General features: G+C 31.3%; 1 protein-coding gene across 2 annotated transcripts; it reads left to right on the forward strand.

Annotated features, from left to right (window-relative positions):
* The first annotated feature begins 2 nt into the window (after positions 1 to 2).
* On the forward strand, positions 3 to 23,497 carry LOC143256189 (protein RUFY3-like). 2 transcript variants are annotated; one of them, XM_076513058.1, is made up of 12 exons: positions 3 to 134; positions 889 to 1,011; positions 1,466 to 1,636; positions 2,014 to 2,131; positions 12,949 to 13,053; positions 13,677 to 13,800; positions 14,959 to 15,023; positions 16,555 to 16,629; positions 18,944 to 19,115; positions 19,603 to 19,719; positions 20,994 to 21,160; positions 23,221 to 23,497. In XM_076513058.1, the coding sequence occupies exons 2-11, from the start codon at positions 891 to 893 to the stop codon at positions 21,129 to 21,131; spliced, it is 1,206 nt and encodes a 401-aa protein (XP_076369173.1). In that variant the 5' UTR covers positions 3 to 134; positions 889 to 890; the 3' UTR covers positions 21,132 to 21,160; positions 23,221 to 23,497. The 2 variants fall into 2 exon arrangements, with proteins under 2 accessions (XP_076369173.1, XP_076369174.1); XM_076513059.1 differs by lacking the exon at positions 3 to 134 and adding an exon at positions 234 to 431.
* The last annotated feature ends 1,958 nt before the right edge of the window (positions 23,498 to 25,455 follow it).

Below are 25,455 nucleotides of genomic sequence, written 5' to 3' on the forward strand. Positions count from 1 at the left end.
CACGAACAATGCTCGGCGCTTCGAGGTTATCTACACGCACATGCGCTGCGGACTTGATTCTTGAAGTCTGCCATGTTTTAAAGTCGAGTTCAGAATATATCTCAGTGAAACGGTTATTATAATTATCAGTTTCCGTATCCTTTTTTATGCAAATATTTTGTTATTGTTGACCTTAAAGTAGAAATACAATCCTGACTTCTTGTTAAACATAACAAGAAGGGCTAGTTTATCTCCATTATATTTTCATCGATACCTTCCTATTATATCTGACCGTTGTTTACATTATATGTCATACTGTAGCAAGTGTCTCTGATAATGGCACATTAATTTATGAAATTATAATTGTGTACTTTGAAGTTTGAGAGCGGTTGCTTTTCAGTCGTGTATTAATAAATATGTGTTTGATGATATTACTTTCTGGTAATTGTTAAGTATCCTACACCTGGTAACAATTTCTTTCGTTTTACATTTTTTCAATATAAGCTGTAAAGGTTTACAAAAAATCTAAATTTTCATTGTATGCTCATTAGAATTAGTGATAACAATTTTCATTAATTTTAATTGGTGCAACTCTCTTAAATTCTGGTTAATAACCTGAAATCTTTGGATTATCTATGAGATCATCACAGAAATCAGTTTCTGTTTGTTTGTAAAGCAATCATAATAAAACTTGAAAATAGATGTAATTAATTGGTCTAAGTTAATCTTCTCGTAAGAAAATTTCGTTCTTTCTTTGTTTATATCATCTTCTAATGATTAAAGCTCAGAGGTCAGTATAACATAGTTTAAGTTAAAGGGGGTTCTCAGCAGACAAAATATTAAGGAGTCTGGCAAACTTTGTGGCTGTCATGTGCATACTTCATCTTTTATCTTAACTTTAGAAATTAGAAATGGCAAAAGATACAATCTACCTGTGTAACTTTAGAGTTTCAGTAGATGGAGAGTGGCTGTGCTTGAAAGAACTGACTGATGTCCAATTCGATGTGCCCCAGCAACCTCCACAACATGATGGTAAGTACTGAGCACACCTTGTTTTCATATAATTAGCTAATTTATTTGTCTGTTGGGTTATCTAATCTTTATGGTTTACTAAATTATGAAAGTGGTAAATTTAAATCGTATGACTGTGCCTTATTGCTTCGAGAAAAAAAAATTGTATTTGAGAACAATGCAAAAGTAATTATATGTTACAAGGAATAATCAGAAAAAAAATTATATTTATACTAATATAAATTTCTCAAAGAAACAGTAAATGAATATTTTATTAAATGTGTTAGTTTTTCCATTGGTTAAAACTGTAGTTCTTACTTTATAACAAAACCAATGTGTATTGTAATTCTGGCAGATATTCATCATATAAGTTTAAGTCGCATCTAACAAAGAAATACTCGGAAAGTTTGTGTCATTCAGTTTGTTGTTTTTTCCACCTCATGAGTTTAATTTTTAATACTTTTTTTGTCACCAGAGAAAGATCCGGTCGCTATCGAGCGTTCAAATCTTGTAAATGTGACCAAGCTTGTGGTGAAAGAGTTAATAGAGTCATCTCTAAAGTATGGGAGAATGTTGGACTCTGACCATGTTCCTCTACAACACTTCTTCATTCTCTTAGAGCATGTAATGAGACATGGCCTGAAGCGTAAGTAGGAGATCACAAGCAAAATAATCTTGCTAAGTTCTATGTTTTTCACACTTTAAATTCTTCAGTTATTTTGTGTTGTTTTATTTTATATATACACACACACACACATCCTGTGTCAAAAGTAAGGTAGTGTTTTTGATAAGAATGATGTGATGTTTGCTTATGAAATAATATTGTTATTTTCACACCAAACGTTATATATTCACTGAAGTCAAACAAGTCTTCGTTAACCTGTTGTAGAAATGGAAAAATTTTGGGAAAGTGACTAGGAATATACAAGTTTTTCTGCTGTACTAAATGATTGGAACATCCGTAGTGGGCCAATAATGCCCTTTTTGTGACTCAAACTTTATAACAAATTTTGTTTCTTGTAGCTAAGAAGGGACTTCTGGGACCAAGGAAAGAACTCTGGCATCTTCTAGAAATGGTTGAGAAGTATATGCCTGAGGCTTCAGACATAACATCAAGTGTCCGAGAACTTCCAACTGTGAAGTGTGTATCATAATTTGTTTATTTAAATTAATTTATTTGTTTTTACATGATTGTAGAGAGAAAGAGGGGGAACTCCTAGTCTTGTATACTCACGTACGTGAGTTATCCGAGTTTATGATTTAAGTTTTTGTAAAATATGATGACACGTGAATAGTACTTAAATGTTATTTATACATGACTTTAATCCAGTAAAAGACACATTCTTTATTTTCATATCACTATTCTCTTACAGTGAATTATATTTCAAGTTTTAGTTTTACTGTAGGGTTGTACGCTGTGTTTTTATATGTAGGTCAGTTGTTATTTTTGTTGGGTAATCTTGTGTTGCTGTTTCTAATTATTGATAGCTACTTCTTCCTTCTTATCCAGAAATCTGTTGTTCCTTTTGTTGGTATCATTTGTGGTTATGTTTTACATCGGGAGTATTATTGTTACAATCATATATTTTCAGATCATTGTGAAGATATTATAAAGTGTATATATATTGTTTTTAATGTTGAATTAGATGGTTTGTTTTATTTTACATAAGGTTAATGTTTAATATAACTAAATAAAGTGTGTTAACTGTGGTGCAAAATTTTGACAATCTTTTTAAGAATGAGTAGTGTTGTTTCTTCTCCTGGTTTTTAAGATTTATATTTTTAAGCACACTTTTATTCATAATGTGTTTTTGTGTGTGTGTTTTTTAAATAAAAATGCTTTCCATAATGAGGCTTTTGCATCTAAGTTTTAAGATCTTCCTATAAGAAGTTTCTTGGTTGGTCACTTTTTTTACAATTATTTTACTGGCTGTTTTTTAAACTTTTTTGCCATCCCTAATAGCCAGGTGGTTACAGCACTTGACTGTCCATTACATCAAACATGCTTGACCTTTCAGCCATGGGGAATATTATATTGTGGCTTTCATTCCCACTAATCATTGGTAAAAGAATAGCTCGAAGGTTGGCAGTTGGTGGTAATGACTAGCTGCCTTTTCTCTATTCTTACACTGCTAAATTAGAGACACCTAGTACAGAGAGTGCTTGTATAGCTTTGCACAAAATTCAAAACAAACAAACATCCCTACTGTTTTTCCTCCATTGTATACTTTCGTGTTCTTTTTCAACAGTTTTTTTATTAATTTTGGGTAATTTTACATGAATATCTTTACAAGTTAGTTCCGCTTTTAACTAACTTTGTAAGTAAATATCTTATGAACCTTATCTGCTTCAATGCCAGTTTATGATGTTTAAACCATTTTCCTGTTTTGATATCAATGTGCTTTTGTGATTTTCTTATAACTTTGATGTGACAGCAAAATAAGTACTTGGTTTTGGTCACTACAGTTGTGCCTTTATTTGGTACATTAATTTTATTCATCAAAGTTTCCTAACTCAGAGAAAATTTAACTTGCATGTTAAGTTACATTGAAAGTGGTAAACTTTTGTTCTTATTGTTTGTTTGTTATTTTGATACCTTCCTGAAATCAGGGCTTGAAATAAGTGATCAACTATGAATGTGTGGACCAAAATGTAAAATGAAGACTGTTTTTTTTTATTTTTCCAAGTTGGCACTTTGTAGATTACAAAACATTAATGAAGCTTTTATTGAAATTGACAGCTGTGAAATTTTTCATAAGAGGTTCCAGTATCGACAATTTGAAATGAGTAAGCATACAATTCAACTAATTATTTTCAAATTCCTTGGTTTGTCAAGTAATACCATGTACAGTTCAGGTGATCAAGAAAAGGAAGATCTTCTGGCTCCAAACAAAACAATCATATTTAGTGAGAAGTGGCTTAAGAATGTAGGTTTACTGGCTCTAAATGAAGGGAAGATCTTCTGGCTTCAAACAAACCAATCATATTTAGTGAGAAGTGGCTTAAGAATGTAGGTTTACTGGCTCTCCATAAAGGGAAGATCTTCTGGCTTCAAACAAACCAATCGTATTTAGTGAGAAGTGGCTTAAGAATGTAGGTTTGCTGGCTCTCAATGAAGGGAAGATCTTCTGGCTTCAAACAAACCAATCGTATTTAGTGAGAAGTGGCTTAAGAATGTAGGTTTACTGGCTCGCAATGAAGGGAAGATCATCTGGCTTCAAACAAACCAATCATATTTAGTGAGAAGTGGCTTAAGAATGTAGGTTTACTGGCTCTCGATGAAGGGAAGATCTTCTGGCTCCAAACAAACCAATCATATTTAGTGAGAAGTGGCTTAAGAATGTAGGTTTACTGGCTCTCGATGATGGGAAGATCTTCTGGCTCCAAACAAACCAATCATATTTAGTGAGAAGTGGCTTAAGAATGTAGGTTTACTGGCTCTCAATGAAGGGAAGATCTTCTGGCTCCAAACAAACCAATCTTATTTAGTGAGAAGTGGCTTAAGAATGTAGGTTTACTGGCTCTCAATGAAGGGAAGATCTTCTGGCTCCAAACAAACCAATCTTATTTAGTGAGAAGTGGCTTAAGAATGTAGGTTTACTGGCTCTCAATGAAGGGAAGATCTTCTGGCTCCAAACAAACCAATCTTATTTAGTGAGAAGTGGCTTAAGAATGTAGGTTTACTGGCTCTCAATGAAGGGAAGATCTTCTGGTTCCAAACAAACCAATCGTATTTAGTGAGAAGTGGCTTAAGAATGTAGGTTTACTGGCTCTCAATGAAGGGAAGATCATCTGGCTTCAAACAAACCAATCATATTTAGTGAGAAGTGGCTTAAGAATGTAGGTTTACTGGCTCTCGATGATGGGAAGATCTTCTGGCTCCAAACAAACCAATCATATTTAGTGAGAAGTGGCTTAAGAATGTAGGTTTACTGGCTCTCGATGATGGGAAGATCTTCTGGCTCCAAACAAACCAATCATATTTAGTGAGAAGTGGCTTAAGAATGTAGGTTTACTGGCTCTCAATGAAGGGAAGATCTTCTGGCTCCAAACAAACCAATCTTATTTAGTGAGAAGTGGCTTAAGAATGTAGGTTTACTGGCTCTCAATGAAGGGAAGATCTTCTGGCTTCAAACAAACCAATCTTATTTAGTGAGAAGTGGCTTAAGAATGTAGGTTTACTGGCTCTTCATGAAGGGAAGGTCTTCTGGCTCCAAACAAACCAATCTTATTTAGTGAGAAGTGGCTTAAGAATGTAGGTTTACTGGCTCTCGATGAAGGGAAGATCTTCTGGCTTCAAACAAACCAATCATATTTAGTGAGAAGTGGCTTAAGAATGTAGGTTTACTGGCTCTCGATGAAGGGAAGATCTTCTGGCTTCAAACAAACCAATCTTATTTAGTGAGAAGTGGCTTAAGAATGTAGGTTTACTGGCTCTCAATGAAGGGAAGATCATCTGGCTTCAAACAAACCAATCATATTTAGTGAGAAGTGGCTTAAGAATGTAGGTTTACTGGCTCTCGATGAAGGGAAGATCTTCTGGTTCCAAACAAACCAATCATATTTAGTGAGAAGTGGCTTAAGAATGTAGGTTTACTGGCTCTCGATGATGGGAAGATCTTCTGGCTCCAAACAAACCAATCATATTTAGTGAGAAGTGGCTTAAGAATGTAGGTTTACTGGCTCTCAATGAAGGGAAGATCTTCTGGCTCCAAACAAACCAATCTTATTTAGTGAGAAGTGGCTTACGAATGTAGGTTTACTGGCTCTCAATGAAGGGAAGATCTTCTGGCTTCAAACAAACCAATCTTATTTAGTGAGAAGTGGCTTAAGAATGTAGGTTTACTGGCTCTCAATGAAGGGAAGATCTTCTGGCTCCAAACAAACCAATCTTATTTAGTGAGAAGTGGCTTAAGAATGTAGGTTTACTGGCTCTCGATGAAGGGAAGATCTTCTGGCTTCAAACAAACCAATCATATTTAGTGAGAAGTGGCTTAAGAATGTAGGTTTACTGGCTCTCGATGAAGGGAAGATCTTCTGGCTTCAAACAAACCAATCATATTTAGTGAGAAGTGGCTTAAGAATGTAGGTTTACTGGCTCTCAATGAAGACTGAACTCAGATGTACCAGTGGTTACAACATTAGAATAATTTCAAGAAACATTACTTGTTTATTTTAGGCTAATATATGCTTTTGTTTTTTTAATTCAGTGACCAGAGTAATTCTGATGGTTTGTGCATGGGAACTGTAAAGGAAACAAAAATAACTCCTAACAATTGAGGTTCTGTGGTTCAAGACTTATGACACTAAAATTACATTTCACTTTGTACTTTGGAGCTGTGGATGTTCTATAAGATAGATGGTGAAATCCATATTCTAATCTGATAAGAGTCAAAGGGAAATGTCATTTACTGACCTCTATTTGTAGATGTAGGCTATCACTTCAAAATTAGGGATAGCTAACCAGATAGCCCTCATGAAACTTTGTACAAAATTCAACAAACAGATAAACATGGTTGAAATGATATATGTTTTCCTGCTTTATAACAATTTAACTTTTCAATTACAGTGTTTAGTTTGATGGATATTTTGTCTTTGTTTATGTATTTTGTAGTGTCTTTACATATATTTGTTTATCATGGAAACGCATTATTTATTAGACATTTTATGGGATTTATAATTTAATTTTGTTCAGTATTATTATGTAAGCTTAATCTTTATTATTTGATAATAATTGTTCTTGTAATGTTTGTATTAACAGTTTTTGTCTTCTACAGTTAGACATATTTTTGTAAAGAGTTTAAATCTGTTTTTAAGCTTGGTAACCATTTCATTATGTTTCTCAGCGAGTCCTTTTTGTTTTGTTTTTTTAATTTGCTACTAAATGTTTTCAGCTTAGGTGTTTTTTTCCATTATTTTGGTGGATTAATTTACACTGCTTCTCTTTGTGGTTGTTTCCATTTCTTGCCCATTATCATACTTGTTTTATGGTATTCTTACTATTTGGTTTGTTTGTTTGTTATGAATTTTGCACAAAGCTACATGAGGGCTATCTGCACAAGCTATCTCTAATTCAGCAGTGTAAGACTAGAGGGAAGACAGCTAGTCATCACCACCCACTGCCAACTCTTGAGCTGCTCTTTTACCAACGAAGAGTGGGATTGACTGTCACATTATAATGCTTTCATGGCTGAAAGGGCAAAACGTTTGGTGTGATGGGAATTTGAACCTGTGACCCTCGAATTACGAACCAAGTGCCTTAACCACCTGGCATGCCAGGCTTCTTACTGTTTGGTGATTTTTTTTTATGCATGTATTCATACTGTATAATATGATTTTCTTTATTGGTAAAAGACGTGTGACCCTCCAAGCCCCACTTGTTTCATTCATCTTGTTTAAGATTATATTTGATTATTTATTTATAATATTTAAAACTCCTATCATTTTATGTTCATAATATTTGTTTCTTTTCATTGTTTTATTTCTCTGCTTGCATGTTTTATTTCTTATCTAGTTATGTTACTTACCTGTTTTTGTTTATTAATGGTGATATATTTTATGTTCATTTATTTTACCTTTTATCTTTTAGTTCTTATTTTGATTTATTCATTTTACCCTGTGATTTTTTATTTTTTTTGTGGCAGCCTTTTTCCCTGTCTTATATGGATGTATGTCATTCAAATTTCTTATGACCATGAGGTAAGACTATTTTTGAATTCCATTTTAATTTTTTGTAGGTCTAATCTTCTCTAAATTCTATGACTAGCAACTTCTTCACCTTGGTGGTAGAGATATTCAGCATGTTAAAAATGTGTTTTGGATTAGTTTTAAAATATTTGTACATTGACTATATATTTAAAAACAAGTTTGGGACCCTTGAACACGATACAACTACACGGTCATATCGGAAATATAGCATTACATAGTTCAATTTTGTCTTGCTTATTCTGGGTTTTGTTTAGGACTAGTCAATCAGAGGTATGCAAACCATCACAGTTATTGCTAAAAAAAGACAAGATCAGTGCATTTTGACAGTTGAGAGGATACTTCAATAATTGTGATACCATATACGGTCTCAGAAATAACCAATTTTGTGTTTGTTAAAGGTTTACATCTCACATTTTTGTTACTTGTTTGTATAGAGTTTTTATTGTTTTAAATCAGATGCAAGGTAGCTTTTCAATGTTTAATATGAGCTGCAAAATATCTCTTAAGTAATACTACATTTATAGTATGTAAATCGGTAACTAGTTTAGTATTGTAAGTAATACTACATCTATAGTATGTAGATCAGTAACTAATTTAGTATTGTAAGTAATACTACATTTATAGTATGTAAATCGGTAACTAGTTTAGTATTGTAAGTAATACTACATTTATAGTATGTAGATCAGTAACCAGTTTAGTATTGTAAGTAATACTACATTTATAGTATGTAGATCAGTAACCAGTTTAGTATTGTAAGTAATACTACATCTATAGTATGTAGATCAGTAACCAGTTTAGTATTGTAAGTAATACTACATCTATAGTATGTAGATCAGTAACTAGTTTAGTATTGTAAGTAATACTACATTTATAGTATGTAGATCAGTAACTAGTTTAGTATTGTAAGAAATACTACATTTATAGTATGTAGATCAGTAACTAGTTTAGTATTGTAAGTAATACTACATTTATAGTATGTAAAGCAGTAACTAGTTTAGTATTGTAAGTAATACTACATTTATAGTATGTAAAGCAGTAACTAGTTTAGTATTGTAAGTAATACTACATCTATAGTATGTAGATCAGTAACCAGTTTAGTATTGTAAGTAATACTACATCTATAGTATGTAGATCAGTAACTAATTTAGTATTGTAAGTAATACTACATTTATAGTATGTAAAGCAGTAGCTAGTTTAGTATTGTAAGTAATACTACATCTATAGTATGTAAAGCAGTAACTTGTTTTGTATTGTAAGTAATACTACATTTATAGTATGTAAAGCAGTAGCTAGTTTAGTATTGTAAGTAATACTACATCTATAGTATGTAAATCAGTAACTGGTTTAGTATTGTAAGTAATACTACATTTATAGTATGTAAATCAGTAACTGGTTTAGTATTGTAAGTAATACTACATTTATAGTATGTAAATCAGTAACTGGTTTAGTATTGTAAGTAATACTACATTTATAGTATGTAAATCAGTAACTGGTTTAGTATTGTAAGTAATACTACATTTATAGTATGTAAATCAGTAACTGGTTTAGTATTGTAAGTAATACTACATTTATAGTATGTAGATCAGTAACTGGTTTAGTATTGTAAGTAATACTACATCTATAGTATGTAGATCAGTAACTAGTTTAGTATTGTAAGTAATACTACATTTATAGTATGTAAAGCAGTAACTAGTTTAGTATTGTAAGTAATACTACATTTATAGTATGTAAAGCAGTAACTAGTTTAGTATTGTAAGTAATACTACATCTATAGTATGTAGATCAGTAACCAGTTTAGTATTGTAAGTAATACTACATCTATAGTATGTAGATCAGTAACTAATTTAGTATTGTAAGTAATACTACATTTATAGTATGTAAAGCAGTAGCTAGTTTAGTATTGTAAGTAATACTACATCTATAGTATGTAAAGCAGTAACTTGTTTTGTATTGTAAGTAATACTACATTTATAGTATGTAAAGCAGTAGCTAGTTTAGTATTGTAAGTAATACTACATCTATAGTATGTAAATCAGTAACTGGTTTAGTATTGTAAGTAATACTACATTTATAGTATGTAAATCAGTAACTGGTTTAGTATTGTAAGTAATACTACATTTATAGTATGTAAATCAGTAACTGGTTTAGTATTGTAAGTAATACTACATTTATAGTATGTAAATCAGTAACTGGTTTAGTATTGTAAGTAATACTACATTTATAGTATGTAAATCAGTAACTGGTTTAGTATTGTAAGTAATACTACATTTATAGTATGTAGATCAGTAACTGGTTTAGTATTGTAAGTAATACTACATCTATAGTATGTAAAGCAGTAACTTGTTTAGTATTGTAAGTAATATTACATTTATAGTTTTAAAGCAGTAACTAGTTTAGTATTGTAAGAAATACTACATTTATAGTATGTAGATCAGTAACTAGTTTAGTATTGTAAGAAATACTACATTTATAGTATGTAGATCAGTAACTAGTTTAGTATTGTAAGTAATAGTACATTTATAGTATGTAGATCAGTAACTAGTTTAGTATTGTAAGTAATACTACATTTATGGTATGTAAAGCAGTAACTAGTTTAGTATTGTAAGTAATACTACATTTATGGTATGTAAAGCAGTAACTAGTTTAGTATTGTAAGTAATACTACATTTATGGTATGTAAAGCAGTAACTAGTTTAGTATTGTAAGTAATACTACATTTATGGTATGTAAAGCAGTAACTAGTTTAGTATTGTAAGTAATACTACATTTATGGTATGTAAAGCAGTAACTAGTTTAGTATTGTAAGTAATACTACATTTATAGTATGTAGATCAGTAACTAATTTAGTATTGTAAGTAATACTACATTTATAGTATGTAAAGCAGTAGCTAGTTTAGTATTGTAAGTAATACTACATTTATAGTATGTAAAGCAGTAGCTAGTTTAGTATTGTAAGTAATACTACATCTATAGTATGTAAATCAGTAACTGGTTTAGTATTGTAAGTAATACTACATTTATAGTATGTAAATCAGTAACTGGTTTAGTATTGTAAGTAATACTACATTTATAGTATGTAAATCAGTAACTGGTTTAGTATTGTAAGTAATACTACATTTATAGTATGTAAATCAGTAACTGGTTTAGTATTGTAAGTAATACTACATTTATAGTATGTAAATCAGTAACTGGTTTAGTATTGTAAGTAATACTACATTTATAGTATATAAATCAGTAACTGGTTTAGTATTGTAAGTAATACTACATTTATAGTATGTAGATCAGTAACTGGTTTAGTATTGTAAGTAATACTACATCTATAGTATGTAAAGCAGTAACTAGTTTAGTATTGTAAGTAATATTACATTTATAGTTTTTAAAGCAGTAACTAGTTTAGTATTGTAAGAAATACTACATTTATAGTATGTAGATCAGTAACTAGTTTAGTATTTGAAGAAATACTACATTTATAGTATGTAGATCAGTAACTAGTTTAGTATTTGAAGAAATACTACATTTATAGTATGTAAAGCAGTAACTAGTTTAGTATTGTAAGTAATACTACATTTATGGTATGTAAAGCAGTAACTAGTTTAGTATTGTAAGTAATACTACATTTATGGTATGTAAAGCAGTAACTAGTTTAGTATTGTAAGTAATACTACATTTATGGTATGTAAAGCAGTAACTAGTTTAGTATTGTAAGTAATACTACATTTATGGTATGTAAAGCAGTAACTAGTTTAGTATTGTAAGTAATACTACATTTATGGTATGTAAAGCAGTAACTAGTTTAGTATTGTAAGAAATACTACATTTATGGTATGTAGATCAGTAATTAGTTTAGTATTGTAAGTAATACTACATTTATGGTATGTAGATCAGTAACTAGTTTAGTATTGTAAGTAATACTACATTTATGGTATGTAGATCAGTAACTAGTTTAGTATTGTAAGTAATACTACATTTATGGTATGTAAAGCAGTAACTAGTTTAGTATTGTAAGTAATACTACATTTATGGTATGTAAATCAGTAACTAGTTTAGTATTGTAAGTAATACTACATTTATAGTATGTAAAGCAGTAACTAGTTTAGTATTGTAAGTAATACTACATTTATAGTATGTAAATCAGTAACTGGTTTAGTATTGTAAGTAATACTACATTTATAGTATGTAAATCAGTAACTGGTTTAGTATTGTAAGTAATACTACATTTTATAGTATGTAAATCAGTAACTGGTTTAGTATTGTAAGTAATACTACATTTATAGTATGTAAATCAGTAACTGGTTTAGTATTGTAAGTAATACTACATTTTATAGTATGTAAATCAGTAACTGGTTTAGTATTGTAAGTAATACTACATTTTATAGTATGTAAATCAGTAACTGGTTTAGTATTGTAAGTAATACTACATTTATAGTATGTAGATCAGTAACTTGTTTAGTATTGTAAGTAACACTACATTTATAGTATGTAAACCAGTAACTAGTTTAGTATTGTAAGCTATATCTCCAACGTTTTGATTTAGATTTCTGTTAAAGGACACATGATGTTATGATTCAGAAATTTTGTGCAGTATTTAGAAACAACTGTTCAGTATAAAAAACAATAATCAGTAAAACAGTTAATGAAAAGTTAGTAAGTATTCAAGAAGTGATTCAATACTTTGTTAGTAGTGAGAACTTGTTTATTCTGTTCATTTACTGGATCAGTTACATAGGATATTTTGTACATTTGTTCATGTTAACCCTGAAGAAGCTGCAAATGTGAAACAATGGTTTAAATAACAATATTTTATATTTATCTGGAATGTAAAGGTTGTTTTTCTCAACTTTTATCAAAATATAGCTGTTATAGAGCATTATTATGGCTTATAAATATAGTCAACTGGGACATGAAAGTAAGTAATGCTTATTTGTAAATAAGTCTTAAACTAATTCCATATGAAGTCTGACAATGAGTAGTTCCTTAAGATATTGCTAGATAAAACAAATTGTTTAATGATTTGAGTTTATTCCATGAAACCATGTGTGAAACATTTTGAAGGATGAAAATAGAATACACATTTATTCCACTAAATGCTTTGGAACAATTTAATTGAAATACTGTGTTTTCTTTGGTGATACCAAATGAAGTTCTTAAAATGATTGATACTTTCCAAGTAAAGTCTGTAACAAAACTTTATAATTTAAGATGAAAAATGAAAGTCTGTGATGTTGTGCTGTTTAATTCTGTTTACTTCAGAACTCACCTTGGTCATGCACGAGCCTGGTTGAGATTAGCTCTGATGCAGAAACGTCTCGCAGACTACTTTCGCTTGTTGATTGATAAAAAAGAAGAAATCCTCATGTAAGAAATATGTCAGAACCATAAATACTGTTTATGATTTTGGAACAGTAACAATAAGGACAATGTTGTGTCAACATCTTGTATTTTAGTATCTTCTCGTATCTTATTTATGATTGATTCATTGATACATTACATGTATTTATTGAAAGTAATATTATGAATAAACCGGTAGTTCTTGTTTGTTTTTTTAGTTTGTATTTCACATGCACATTAATATGTACATACAAAGTATGTGTATTAGTGCCAACCTTTGCACATGGATCGCACCTTCATATCTCAGTTAAGTGGTAGACCAAATTTTCTTCATATCTGTCATTAGATTCATATTTAATAAGTAAACTACACATTTAACTGTACTCTGATTTGTAAATGACCTAAATGAAATTGCTAATAATTACACTTGATTAATTAACACAGTTCACATCATAACAATTGTAGTGAGTCTAATAAACCTTAAGTACTGGACAGAAGACTTTGTCAGCACTGGATATGGCAGATGTAATTGATTGAAATATTATAACATATCTCTCTTTACCTTTACTTAAGTATTTGGTAATATACAGGTGTATTTTCTGTGGAATATGCTATTCTTCACAATCTTTATTGTGATTTTTGATGTTCAGAGAGTTCTATGAACCTGGAGCACTCATGTTTTCTGAAGAAGCAGTAGTAATTGGTGGTTTGCTGGTTGGGCTCAATATTATTGACTGTAACCTTTGTGTGAAAGGAGAAGACCTGGACTCTCAGGTAGGTGCTCAAACTTATCTTTTACATTAACCTTAAAGAATCTGTTATACCAGCACTGATATATTTAGCACTAGTAACAATGAAGTTATAAAGTCTGTTTCCTTTCACACACAGATCACAAGTTAAATACAGAGGGGGGGCTATAAAGAAATTGGAATATTTAAAATAATTTTTAATATTAAAAACTATTTGTTCCAGGGAAACTAAATTTCAGCAGAATCAGAATTAGACTAAATTTTTAATCAAGATGGTTTGGACAATTAAATATTGTGACATTTTATTTTAATCATGATGGTTTGATCAGTTAAGTATTGTGACATTTTATTTTAATCATGGTGGTTTGATCAGTTAAGTATTGTGACATTTTATGTTAATCATGGTGGTTTGATCAGTTAAGTATTGTGACATTTTATGTTAATCATGGTGGTTTGGTCAGTTACATATTGTGACATTTTATGTTAATCATGGTGGTTTGATCAGTTAAGTATTGTGACGTTTTATGTTAATCATGGTGGTTTGATCAGTTAAGTATTGTGACGTTTTATGTTAATCATGGTGGTTTGGTCAGTTAAGTATTGTGACGTTTTATGTTAATCATGGTGGTTTGGTCAGTTAAGTATTGTGGACGCTTTATGTTAATCATGGTGGTTTGGTCAGTTAAGTATTGTGACGCTTTATGTTAATCATGGTGGTTTGGTCAGTTAAGTATTGTGACATTTTATGTTAATCATGGTGGTTTGGTCAGTTAAGTATTGTGGACGTTTTATGTTAATCATGGTGGTTTGGTCAGTTAAGTATTGTGACGCTTTATGTTAATCATGGTGGTTTGGTCAGTTAAGTATTGTGACGCTTTATGTTAATCATGGTGGTTTGGTCAGTTAAGTATTGTGACGTTTTATGTTAATCATGGTGGTTTGGTCAGTTAAGTATTGTGACGTTTTATGTTAATCATGGTGGTTTGGTCAGTTAAGTATTGTGACATTTTATGTTAATCATGGTGGTTTGGTCAGTTAAGTATTGTGACGTTTTATGTTAATCATGGTGGTTTGGTCAGTTAAATATTGTGACGTTTTATGTTAATCATGGTGGTTATAAAACATTATCTCTGTTTGTATACATTTTATAATTTTTTTTAAAATTAATGACTTCTTTTTACAGCAAGGAGTAATTGATTTCAGCCTGTATCTGAGAGAAAATAACCACACTGAGTGTCCAGCTGAAGGGTGTGTCACCTTTTCCATTTTTGTTCAAATATCTGAGCAATAATTATTCTAGGACTTATATTGTGTCCATCTCAAGGTTTTTGTTTCAGTATTATTAAATTTTACACACTTCCTTTTCTCTGCTTTGAAGTGTATAAAAGATTAATTTTTGAAGCATTTTTTTATGTTTATTGGGTTATTATTGTACTTGACAATCATGGATTATTTAAGTTTTTAAAAAGTTTAAAATCACCAGAGGAAGGGCATCCTAGCCCATAACATTGTGAATATTAAACTATCTATTTAACATTAACCATTTTTCATGGTATAATTTTTTCCCCACATTTTTGGATTTCATTTTGATAATGTGACCTTCTTTGATAACCTTTTGATAAATAAAAATGTTGGTTGTATTTCTGTTTGTTTTTTATTATATGTGTATATTGCATGCTACTCCCACATGGTTAATGTGGCATCCTAAACTTAGTGTTAAATCTTTAACAGAAAGCTTTCGTTCTAGCTTATGAGTATTGAACATAATGATCATGCAGCCCGTGCTTCTTATTCCCCAAGTAATCTGGCCCCCTGTGAAAAAAGTTTGGTGACCCCTGCTGTAGATGAAACTTGAAGAATTGTAACTTGTTCAATGACTTACTAAAGTCCAGAGTAAAACTTGTACGTGAGTTTTAGTTCAGTTATGGGTCAGAGAATGAACTATAGATTGAATTTTGACTCAATTTCCTCAATTCATATTTTGCTTACATTTTATTATAGTGTCTTTGTACAGTTTCAACATTGTTATAACAACTCTGGCTTATCACAAATGTTCAGAAACATAAGTGAGTGTAAGCTGTTTACTTTCATTCCTGGTATCTTTTAAACCTACTGTGCTCCACACTGGTAACACGTAAATGTGCCGTGCTCCACCCTGGTAACAAGTAAGTGTGCCGTGCCCCACTGTGGTAACACATAAGTGTACCATTCTCCACCTATATCCATCTCATTTGCACAGAGAAAACTTCCTGTTTACCTATTCTGATTCTAACTAATCAGTCTAGCCAAAAATCACAAGATCACATAAAACTTATTAGCCAATCATTGTAGGAAACCATACAGTTGCTATGGAACCTGATTCAGATAAGTCGTATTACACGCATTAAAAAGTTGAGTCTGTAGAAAAGTTCAAAACAAGAATACAGGAAAAATGTGTTAGCTCTCAATAAATAACATATAAAGATATGAGAGAAAACATATTTATAATAACATCTCCTGATTTTTCCAGTGCACATATGAATGTTTTAGATTAAGAGTTTGATAACTGAAGACACAGAGAACTGATCCCTAGTATTGGTATGTACAGAGAAAATGGTTAACATCAAGGTACATTCTAATTACAGATATGTTCAAACACACACAAATGTTTTGACATTAGCATGCATAAACATAAGTGCATCTCAAAAACACAGATTGAAATATAATTTTTATGATTGGGTAGCTGTTGTTTGAAACTGTTTCTCCCTTGTTGATTCTAATTTTGAATTTATTAATTTAGAGTCCACTCAGCAGCACATATGACAGCTGTTTTAGACCAGAAAAACTATATAGAAGAACTGAACAGACATCTGAAGTAAGTAATACCGTATTATGTCTTTGTGTCAGGTAGAGTCGTCTGAAGTAAGTAATACCGTATTATGTTGTATTTGTGTCAGGTGGAGTCGTCTGACGTAAGTAATACCGTATTATGTTGTATTTGTGTCAGGTGGAGTCGTCTGAAGTAAGTAATACCGTATTATGTTGTATTTGTGTCAGGTGGAGTCGTCTGAAGTAAGTAATACCATATTATGTCTTTGTGTCAGGTGGAGTCGTCTGAAGTAAGTAATACCGTATTATGTTGTATTTGTGTCGGGTGGAGTCGTCTGAAGTAAGTAATACCGTATTATGTTGTATTTGTGTCAGGTAGAGTCGTCTGAAGTAAGTAATACCGTATTATGTTGTATTTGTGTCAGGTAGAGTCGTCTGAAGTAAGTAATACCGTATTATGTTGTATTTGTGTCAGGTAGAGTCGTCTGAAGTAAGTAATACCGTATTATGTTGTATTTGTGTCAGGTAGAGTCGTCTGAAGTAAGTAATACCGTATTATGTTGTATTTGTGTCAGGTAGAGTCGTCTGAAGTAAGTAATACCGTATTATGTTGTATTTGTGTCAGGTAGAGTCGTCTGAAGTAAGTAATACCGTATTATGTTGTATTTGTGTCAGGTAGAGTCGTCTGAAGTAAGTAATACCGTATTATGTTGTATTTGTGTCAGGTAGAGTCGTCTGAAGTAAGTAATACTGTATTATGTTGTATTTGTCAAGTTAAGTGAGATGTTTTACTGGTTTAATCTTATGAGCCGTAAAGTAATGGTTGTTTTAAACCACTTAATTTCAGAATCACATCTTATTGTGTAAAAACTTTGCTTATATACATTTCAAATTATAGTTTTTCAAAGTCTTAATCTGTTCCTATACAAATAATTATAAGTGTTTTTATAGTGGACGTGTATTCTTCACACGTGTTATGCGTAGTAATTTAAGTTATTAGTTACTAACAGTCACTAAAAGGATAACCCTCTGGCTTAGACAGTAGAGCACCTGCCTGGCATTTGACAGGGCCTCAGTCTTAAATCCAAATCCAGGAAATGTATATTTCAAGAAATAGTGTCAAGTTCTTACTCAGTGTGGGAGCCATCCAAGAATCTGAAGTCTGGCTAGAGGATAAGGGTGTTGTAGTTTGATTTGTTAAAAAGTGACTTATAGGTAACCTTGTTTCATTTGCTTGAACCTGAGAGGGGGGGGGGTTATGGGACATGTACTAATTGATTGATTGAATATAATCAATTAATAAGCTTGTCAGTTGAATGATTAGGAAAAACCCTTAATTTGCCAACTGTACATGTCATTCAACTTAGAAGATATATCATAGGACAGTTTCTGTAAAATATTCAGTCAAAATACCAAGCTACATGTTTATCCTGAAATAGAAATGGTACATACATTTTTAATCAAGGAGTATGTGACTGGTTTATGCTATGTAAATTTGGTCACAAATAATATAATAACTTAAACACATAGATGTACAGGTGAAATAATAGACTCACTTATGGCCTAATTCAAGCACTATATATTGACACCTACATGGTAGGCCTAATCTAGGCACTATATACTGAAATCAGTGTGGTAGGCCTAATTCAGGCAAGATAAGTATTGCTTGCACACAAACAGTCATCTAACCAAAATACTGGCTGAAACTTGTTTCATAACTCAACAGTTAAGTCTTTATAAATTACAGTTTGCCTAATGTGGATATCACCCTTACGATAATTGTCATAACTATATCACAAACAAATCAGTGGCAACTATTTTGTACATCCAATATTACATAAGAATTACAATTTAGGCTTAGTGAATATTATTGGATAAAATTAAAGTAATGAACATGTGAGTTATTTATGTGTAACATAATAAATGTAGAATAATGTATGTCATTTAAAGATTATGTGCCAACAGACACCTATATCTAATAGAATGAATTATTTGCCCTGTTGGCATGATTTACTTTGCATGAATAACTGACTAACTGTAGACTTGGAAAAAATGTTGTCGTACTGTCTCTGAGATGTTATTCCTCCCAGTATTTTACTTAACTGTGTTGTTTTCTGGTTTGGTATATCAGTGTTGAATCTCTAACTTTGTGAAAGATGTTCCTGGACAAACTCTTAAAACACTAGAAGCAAGCACAACATAGACTTAACAAAAGTTAAAGAACCGATATCTATCTTGATACATTTCAGCATCTAATGGTTCACCAGTGTTGGAGTAAACCCCCCTAGTAATAGTATAATAAACAACCCTGAACCTACAATGTGAAGAATTAGTAATTGAGAATGAAATGTTTCTTCCAGTGCCACAGTAACCAATCTTCAACAGAAGGTAGAACAACTTCAAACAGCTAACACCCTGATGAAAGAAGATTTGGCTATTGCTAAAAACCAGGGACTAATGCTTCAAGAAGAAAACTCCAGGCTTCATCAAATTCACAGAGACCTCTATGATAAACATCAGAGAAAAATTGTGGTAAAAAGAAAAGTTAAACCTTTCTTGTGGAATATTTTTCTTGTATTTTAAGATTAACTCAGATGTTTTATTGGTGCTTTTAGATTACTTTTTAAGTTTTTTTCTGTTTCTGATATCTCGTAAAAATAATTTATTTAATAATAATATAACACTATATTGGTAGATATTTTATAGATACGTCTAAAATTACTTCAATATATATAGGGTTCAAACTTGATACAGTTTTTCGTGATGACAAGAAACCCACTTGAAGTAAAAATATATTCTAAAGAAAGTTGGTATGGGTATTAAAACTTTAATTAAAATACAGTACAGAACAATGTTTTCACCTTCTTAGGGCATCTTCAGGTTAAGAAGGTGAAAACGTTGTTCTGTACTTTATTTTAATTAAAGATTTAATACCCATATCAGCTGCCTTTAGAATACAGTTTTTGTATTGTACGTTATATATGTAATTATCCACAAAACGTTCTGGTTTATTGTATAGGAGTCCGAAGAGGATATGATGATGGAGAGAGAAACCTGTCAAAATACTAGAGCTGAATTTGAAATTCTCTATAATGACTTGAAGAAGAAATTACAAGAAGAAAGTAATATAAGACAGGTAATTGAAATATTTGGAATATTTTTGTGGTTACCTCTTTCCTCCAGGTGGAAAGTAACGACAGTTTACCAGTCGCATCTACATGGAACAGGATTTTGTTGTGCACAAATTCTAAAAATATTAACTATGTAGAGAAAACATAATCTATGATGTAGATGCTTCTCTCATTTTAATGATACTTGTATCATCTTCCATTATTTGATACAAAGTTACTGAACTATGTAGCTTTTTTATGAGAAGACTGTTAAAGAAAGGTGTTATAACCGCTGATTGCATTAAAGAGGGATTCAGTAGGTGAAAAATGTCACCAAACATCATTAAAATTCTTAATGCCCATGACACAGTGGCAGAGCATGCATGACTTATTCTTAGTTCTACACTCTTGTTTTCCATCTGACTTGTTGCATTTACATCAGGAGAAAGTATACGAGCTCTGGTTTCCTAACATTAAATTTCCTATAATGATTTTGAAACTCATTAGTAATTCTAATACAGATATCTCCAACACCAAAACTTCTTTAGAAGCCTTTCTCATGCAGTTTGCTTCTAGCAAAAAAGAGGTTGCATTGGTTTAGGTTGTTACATTCCTGCCTAAGAACCCAAATCTTATTGAACTGTTGGTTCTTGTGACTGCATTTATGTTCTATATTTCAGTGTGGGTTTTCTAACTTTTCAAATTTCACACTCTTAGAATTAAAATGCATTTCAAAGAGATGCTTTTGAGGAACATTCCCATCTACCTTAACCTCAAATGGAAGATACTTGGATTTCATGACAACTGCAACTACAAAATCTGGATTGTGGAGGGAAAATGGAGCCTGAGTATGTCTTCATTGTGCAGTCACATTAATTCATGTAGAAGATAAGAGAAAGTGGACAACTGTAGGTTTTTGACACAATCAAAGAAGCTCTACTTGTACAGCAACTAAAACCAATATAAAGGAACACCTTTATACCTATACTAATTAATAACCTAACATATAACTGCAGCGCCCTCTCCAATCTTGTACCCATTTATACTCTCATCCCTAAGACATGTCCAGCAACGGTCACTTGCAAACTCTTTTTTAACCTGAAGATAACCAAGGAAGGTTGAAACATTGTTCTCTCCCTATCGATGAAAGTGTTAACACCCATACCAGCCATTCTGAAATACATTTGTATCCTAAACCCAGTATACCAATAACATTTAATAACTTAGTTATATTGAAACATAAACAGCCTGTTTTTTGTGTCATTAGGCTAAACTTATGGTGAGATCTTCTTCATATCAGGAAGTGGAACAAGACCTTCAGACACAGATATCATCAAAGACCGAAACAGAAATGGCTTTGAAACTTCTAGAAAAGATGTTCATGATAAAAATGAGACCATCAGCTCTCTACAACGTCAGGTTGATGAAATCAAAATGATTAATATACAGATGTATAACAGATTACAGGTAAACAAAATCTAAATTATTTTATTTTCCTCAAGAAATGAACAGTGATTCCAAGTACTTGTCTGTCAATCACATCAGATTTTCAGATTTTGTTTTTCCTCCTTATATTCTTAATTTCTGAGGTTGTCTGAATGCACCTGTCAGACTTGTATTGAATAGTTAATTTCATGAAATATTTGTTTTATGGTTAATTTTGACTGCATGCAATACTGGATTAATGCATTTTTGAGCATTGCTAGAAAATCTTTATTGAATTGGTTCGACTGTTCGTTTCTTTTAAGCATTTTCCAGAAAACTACAGATGAACTATCGGTTTTCTTCAGACAGTAATATATTATTACTAATTGAATATTTCACATGATTCTGTAATAATATCAAGCTACTTTAAGTGGATGACGTAGAACCATTATTAATGTAGCCAGAGTAGTCAAGTTATCTAATGAAACCTGTTGCTTAAAGTTACAGTCCTCATCTATTAGTATAATGTCACAAACTTCCAATAGCTTCTGCCATCCCACTTATGATCAACACTGGTCATCATTTTGTGGTGATCAGACCAACTAAACAGTTGATCGTGAATTTATTTTACTGACAGTTTACTCAATAAAATCTTTCTTTTATCTTGAATTCCAAAATTAATATTGATAACATCAGTAAAGGCGGACTTTGGACATACTATGGAAAATAACACTACAAATGTCCAGTTTAGGCATATACCACCTGCAGGTGATAAAAGTACTGCCCACAAATTCTTACAACTACCTGATTATAAAAGACAAGATCTCTCAAAGTATCAGTCAGTAAGTTTAATTTTTACATTCAGATTTGGTACACCCACGTGTCATATGTCGAATCCACTTTACATACCAAGAAGTAACGTACAGATGATAAATCAGCCTCGTTGTGCATCATGCAAAGACTAGATTAACAAGTTCAACCTTACATCTGCAAGATTCTTAGGAAAGTAATGTTAAGGAAATGGTTGAAACGTTTAGTGACTTTTGTTACGAGACACTACTGTCATAAACAACCACTATCAGCTTGTTATATTTAAGAAAGTCATTATAACAGGATTGAACAGTTTGTTATCCAGAAAAAGGTTTTAATTAGTGTTTTGTAATATTTGTTTTGGTCCCATGCCAACTTTTTATGTTTAAAGTCAACCATTAAAACAGCTCAAGATAAACTATACATTTGAAATAAGTAAACAAATAATGATTCAAACATCAAAAGGTACCAGTTACTATAAATTGACTTTGTGTTTAAGTAAAAATAGAATATTTTAATCCACTACAGTATTTCTAATCTTCAGAATGTTAAAATACTAGTAATACAGTACACTGTCACACTATTACTTTATGGCATAAGACAGTGACATTACTTCACCTGACAACATTATGTCTTGACATAAATTCAGCTTTATCCCTCAATCGTAGAACGTAAAAAAACTCGCCTTTCATGATGACGAGAAACCCACTTGAAGTAAAAATATATCTCGGGACTACATCTTTTACAGAGGCTCTTGGTGATTATAAAGTAAAAATATATCTCAGGACTACATCTTTTACAGAGGCTCTTGGTGATTATAAAGTAAAAAATATATCTCAGGACTACATCTTTTACAGAGACTCTTGGTGATTATAAAGTAAAAATATATATCAGGACTACATCTTTTACAGACTCTTGGTGATTACAAAGTAAAAATATATCTCAGGACTACATCTTTTACAGAGACTCTTGGTGATTACAAACTTGCAGCTATTTAAACATTAACAGGTTATGGACATAAACCTAAGAGGAAGAAAGAACACCGATAATGATAAAACTAAAACTGAGATCTGCTGTGGTTCATTGATTTACAGGACTTTAATAAAGCTTGTTTCCTCCAGTGTAGTGATTATTTGTAGTGTATCAACTGAAAGGTATTATTGACATAACAATACTGTTCCATATCTCATTTGTGTAAGTATTCGCACATAAACTGGTACGCTGAAACTGAGTAAATAAAAACTCTTGACACTTGTGATATTATTTCTATCATTTTTATATATATTTATCAGGAATATGAAAGTCTATTAAAGGAGAAAACAGATCAAGTTAACCATCTTCAACAGAAAGTCTCAGAAATGACACGTAATTTCCAACAGTTGGAATCTGAGTTTGGATCTTCTAGTGCACACAATTACTAACCTTTTTATTTTTGCTGTGTCTCTGGTTACTGATTGTATATATTTGCAATTGTTGTGATGACAGTATAAAACTGTAACTTGACTTTCTGCTACTGTTTCTTTGTTTTGTGCTGTTCAACTTTTGATGGTGTAATAGTTACAGACTTTAGATTTTAATAACTGCCTTGAATCACATGCTTGTTGTCTATTGTTTCAGTGACTGATAATTGTATCAGCTCACACTACCAGGCTAAGCCTTATTTTTCAAACACTTATGGTGATTTTTCATACTGCATATCAGATTAACTTGATATGGATTTTTTTTTTCTGCATTGTTGTTTTCTTTTGACTAATTAAGGGCTTATAGGTTTAATAATAATGTTTTTGATTTTTTTATATAGAAATTAATTTATCAGCCTTTGTATTTATAATTTCTGAAATTCTAAAAGCAGTGGAAGTATTTTTGTGAGAAATAAATGCTAAGAAATCAATCTAAAAGTGTAGCTTGCACTAATGGTTAATATAAAACAAAACAATATTAAATATCTGGTTTATTTATTCAACATATGATTCATTACATTTTACATGTACAGTGGACCAACACATTTGAGCATTGTAAGCCTATTTACACGTAAATGGTGTGTGATATCATAATTTATTTGAAATATTCTAGATTTATCTTAACCTGTATTTTGTGGCATATGATACTTATTAAGTGTTTGTAACAAATATTCTTCCCAGTTAATGAGACACTTCTCAGAATTAACAAAGATTTTCTTAATCATTCTGACTGTTTTGCAAGTTTTATTTTTTCAAGTCAAACTTCAAAGTTTTTGGTATTCAAACTTGAAGGTACTATCACTTTAAATAACAGCTTCTGCACTAGAAAGTTTCTTATGGATACAAAAAGTTGAACTGACTAAACACATTGATTTTATTGTTCTGGAAAATTTTTCAAAGCCACAATTAATTTACAACATCTGTCAGTGTTAGAACTATATTTATCTTAAATAACTTGAATCATCTGTAGATTCCTAGGAAAATACTGGTTACTGGTATTGTATGGTTTTCCACACTTTCACATAATTAAACAAATAATGAGTTGCTATTACTAAAGGGAAAGTTCATAACATTTTTACTAAACCTCTCCCAATCAGATGTGTTTATTTTGCACTTAACAAGACTGAGTAAAGATACTACTTTTATTTTAATAAAGTTAATTCTATTATTGAAAAAGTTAGGTAAGATGTTAAAAGCTTGAAATTTTTTAAATACAGAGGAAACTATATCATTCTGTAATTATGAAACTAAATTCATTGTATATCTACAGAACTAAATCCATACTTTAGTTACAAAACTAATTTTTAGTTTACTGTGTCTAGTTATTTCTCACAACTGATGATTTGAAAATTGTGTCATTAAATGGTATCTGATTTTGTAGTTTAAAAATATCACTACACAAAAACTGAAGTCGGACTAACTGTTTTGATAAAATCTGCGTAGTTACTGATTTTATAAAGACTTGGAAAGGAAGATGTAAGTAATTGTTATTTTATGATACAGGAAACCATCATCTTTGTACCATGTTTATATACATCTCATTACTGCTTCTGTGATGTTACATTTTACAATCATGATGTTAAAAAAACACTTATGTTCAAGAATCCTTCAAAGAAATGAATATAAACCATAAAACCCAAGCACTCTCAAAAGTGCTCAGGTTATAAATATTTTGTTTGTTGTATTTTACAAAATATAAAGTAGCAAGCCTTTTGTTTATTACCCTGACTTCCCCTGGTAAAGTAGCAAGCCTTTTGTTTATTACCCTGACTTCCCCTGGTACAAGTAAGGCTTCTCTTCTTGTACAAAATATAAAGTAGCAAGCCTTTTGTTTATTACCCTGACTTCCCCTGGTACAAGTAAGGCTTCTCTTCTTGTATAAAATATAAAGTAGCAAGCCTTTTGTTTATTACCCTGACTTCCCCTGGTACAAGTAAGGCTTCTCTTCTTGTATAAAATATAAAGTAGCAAGCCTTTTGTTTATTACCCTGACTTCCCCTGGTACAAGTAAGGCTTCTCTTCTTGTACAAAATATAAAGTAGCAAGCCTTTTGTTTATTACCCTGAC

Source organism: Tachypleus tridentatus, chromosome 7, assembly GCF_004210375.1.
Source record: "Tachypleus tridentatus isolate NWPU-2018 chromosome 7, ASM421037v1, whole genome shotgun sequence".
Taxonomy (NCBI): domain Eukaryota; kingdom Metazoa; phylum Arthropoda; class Merostomata; order Xiphosura; family Limulidae; genus Tachypleus; species Tachypleus tridentatus.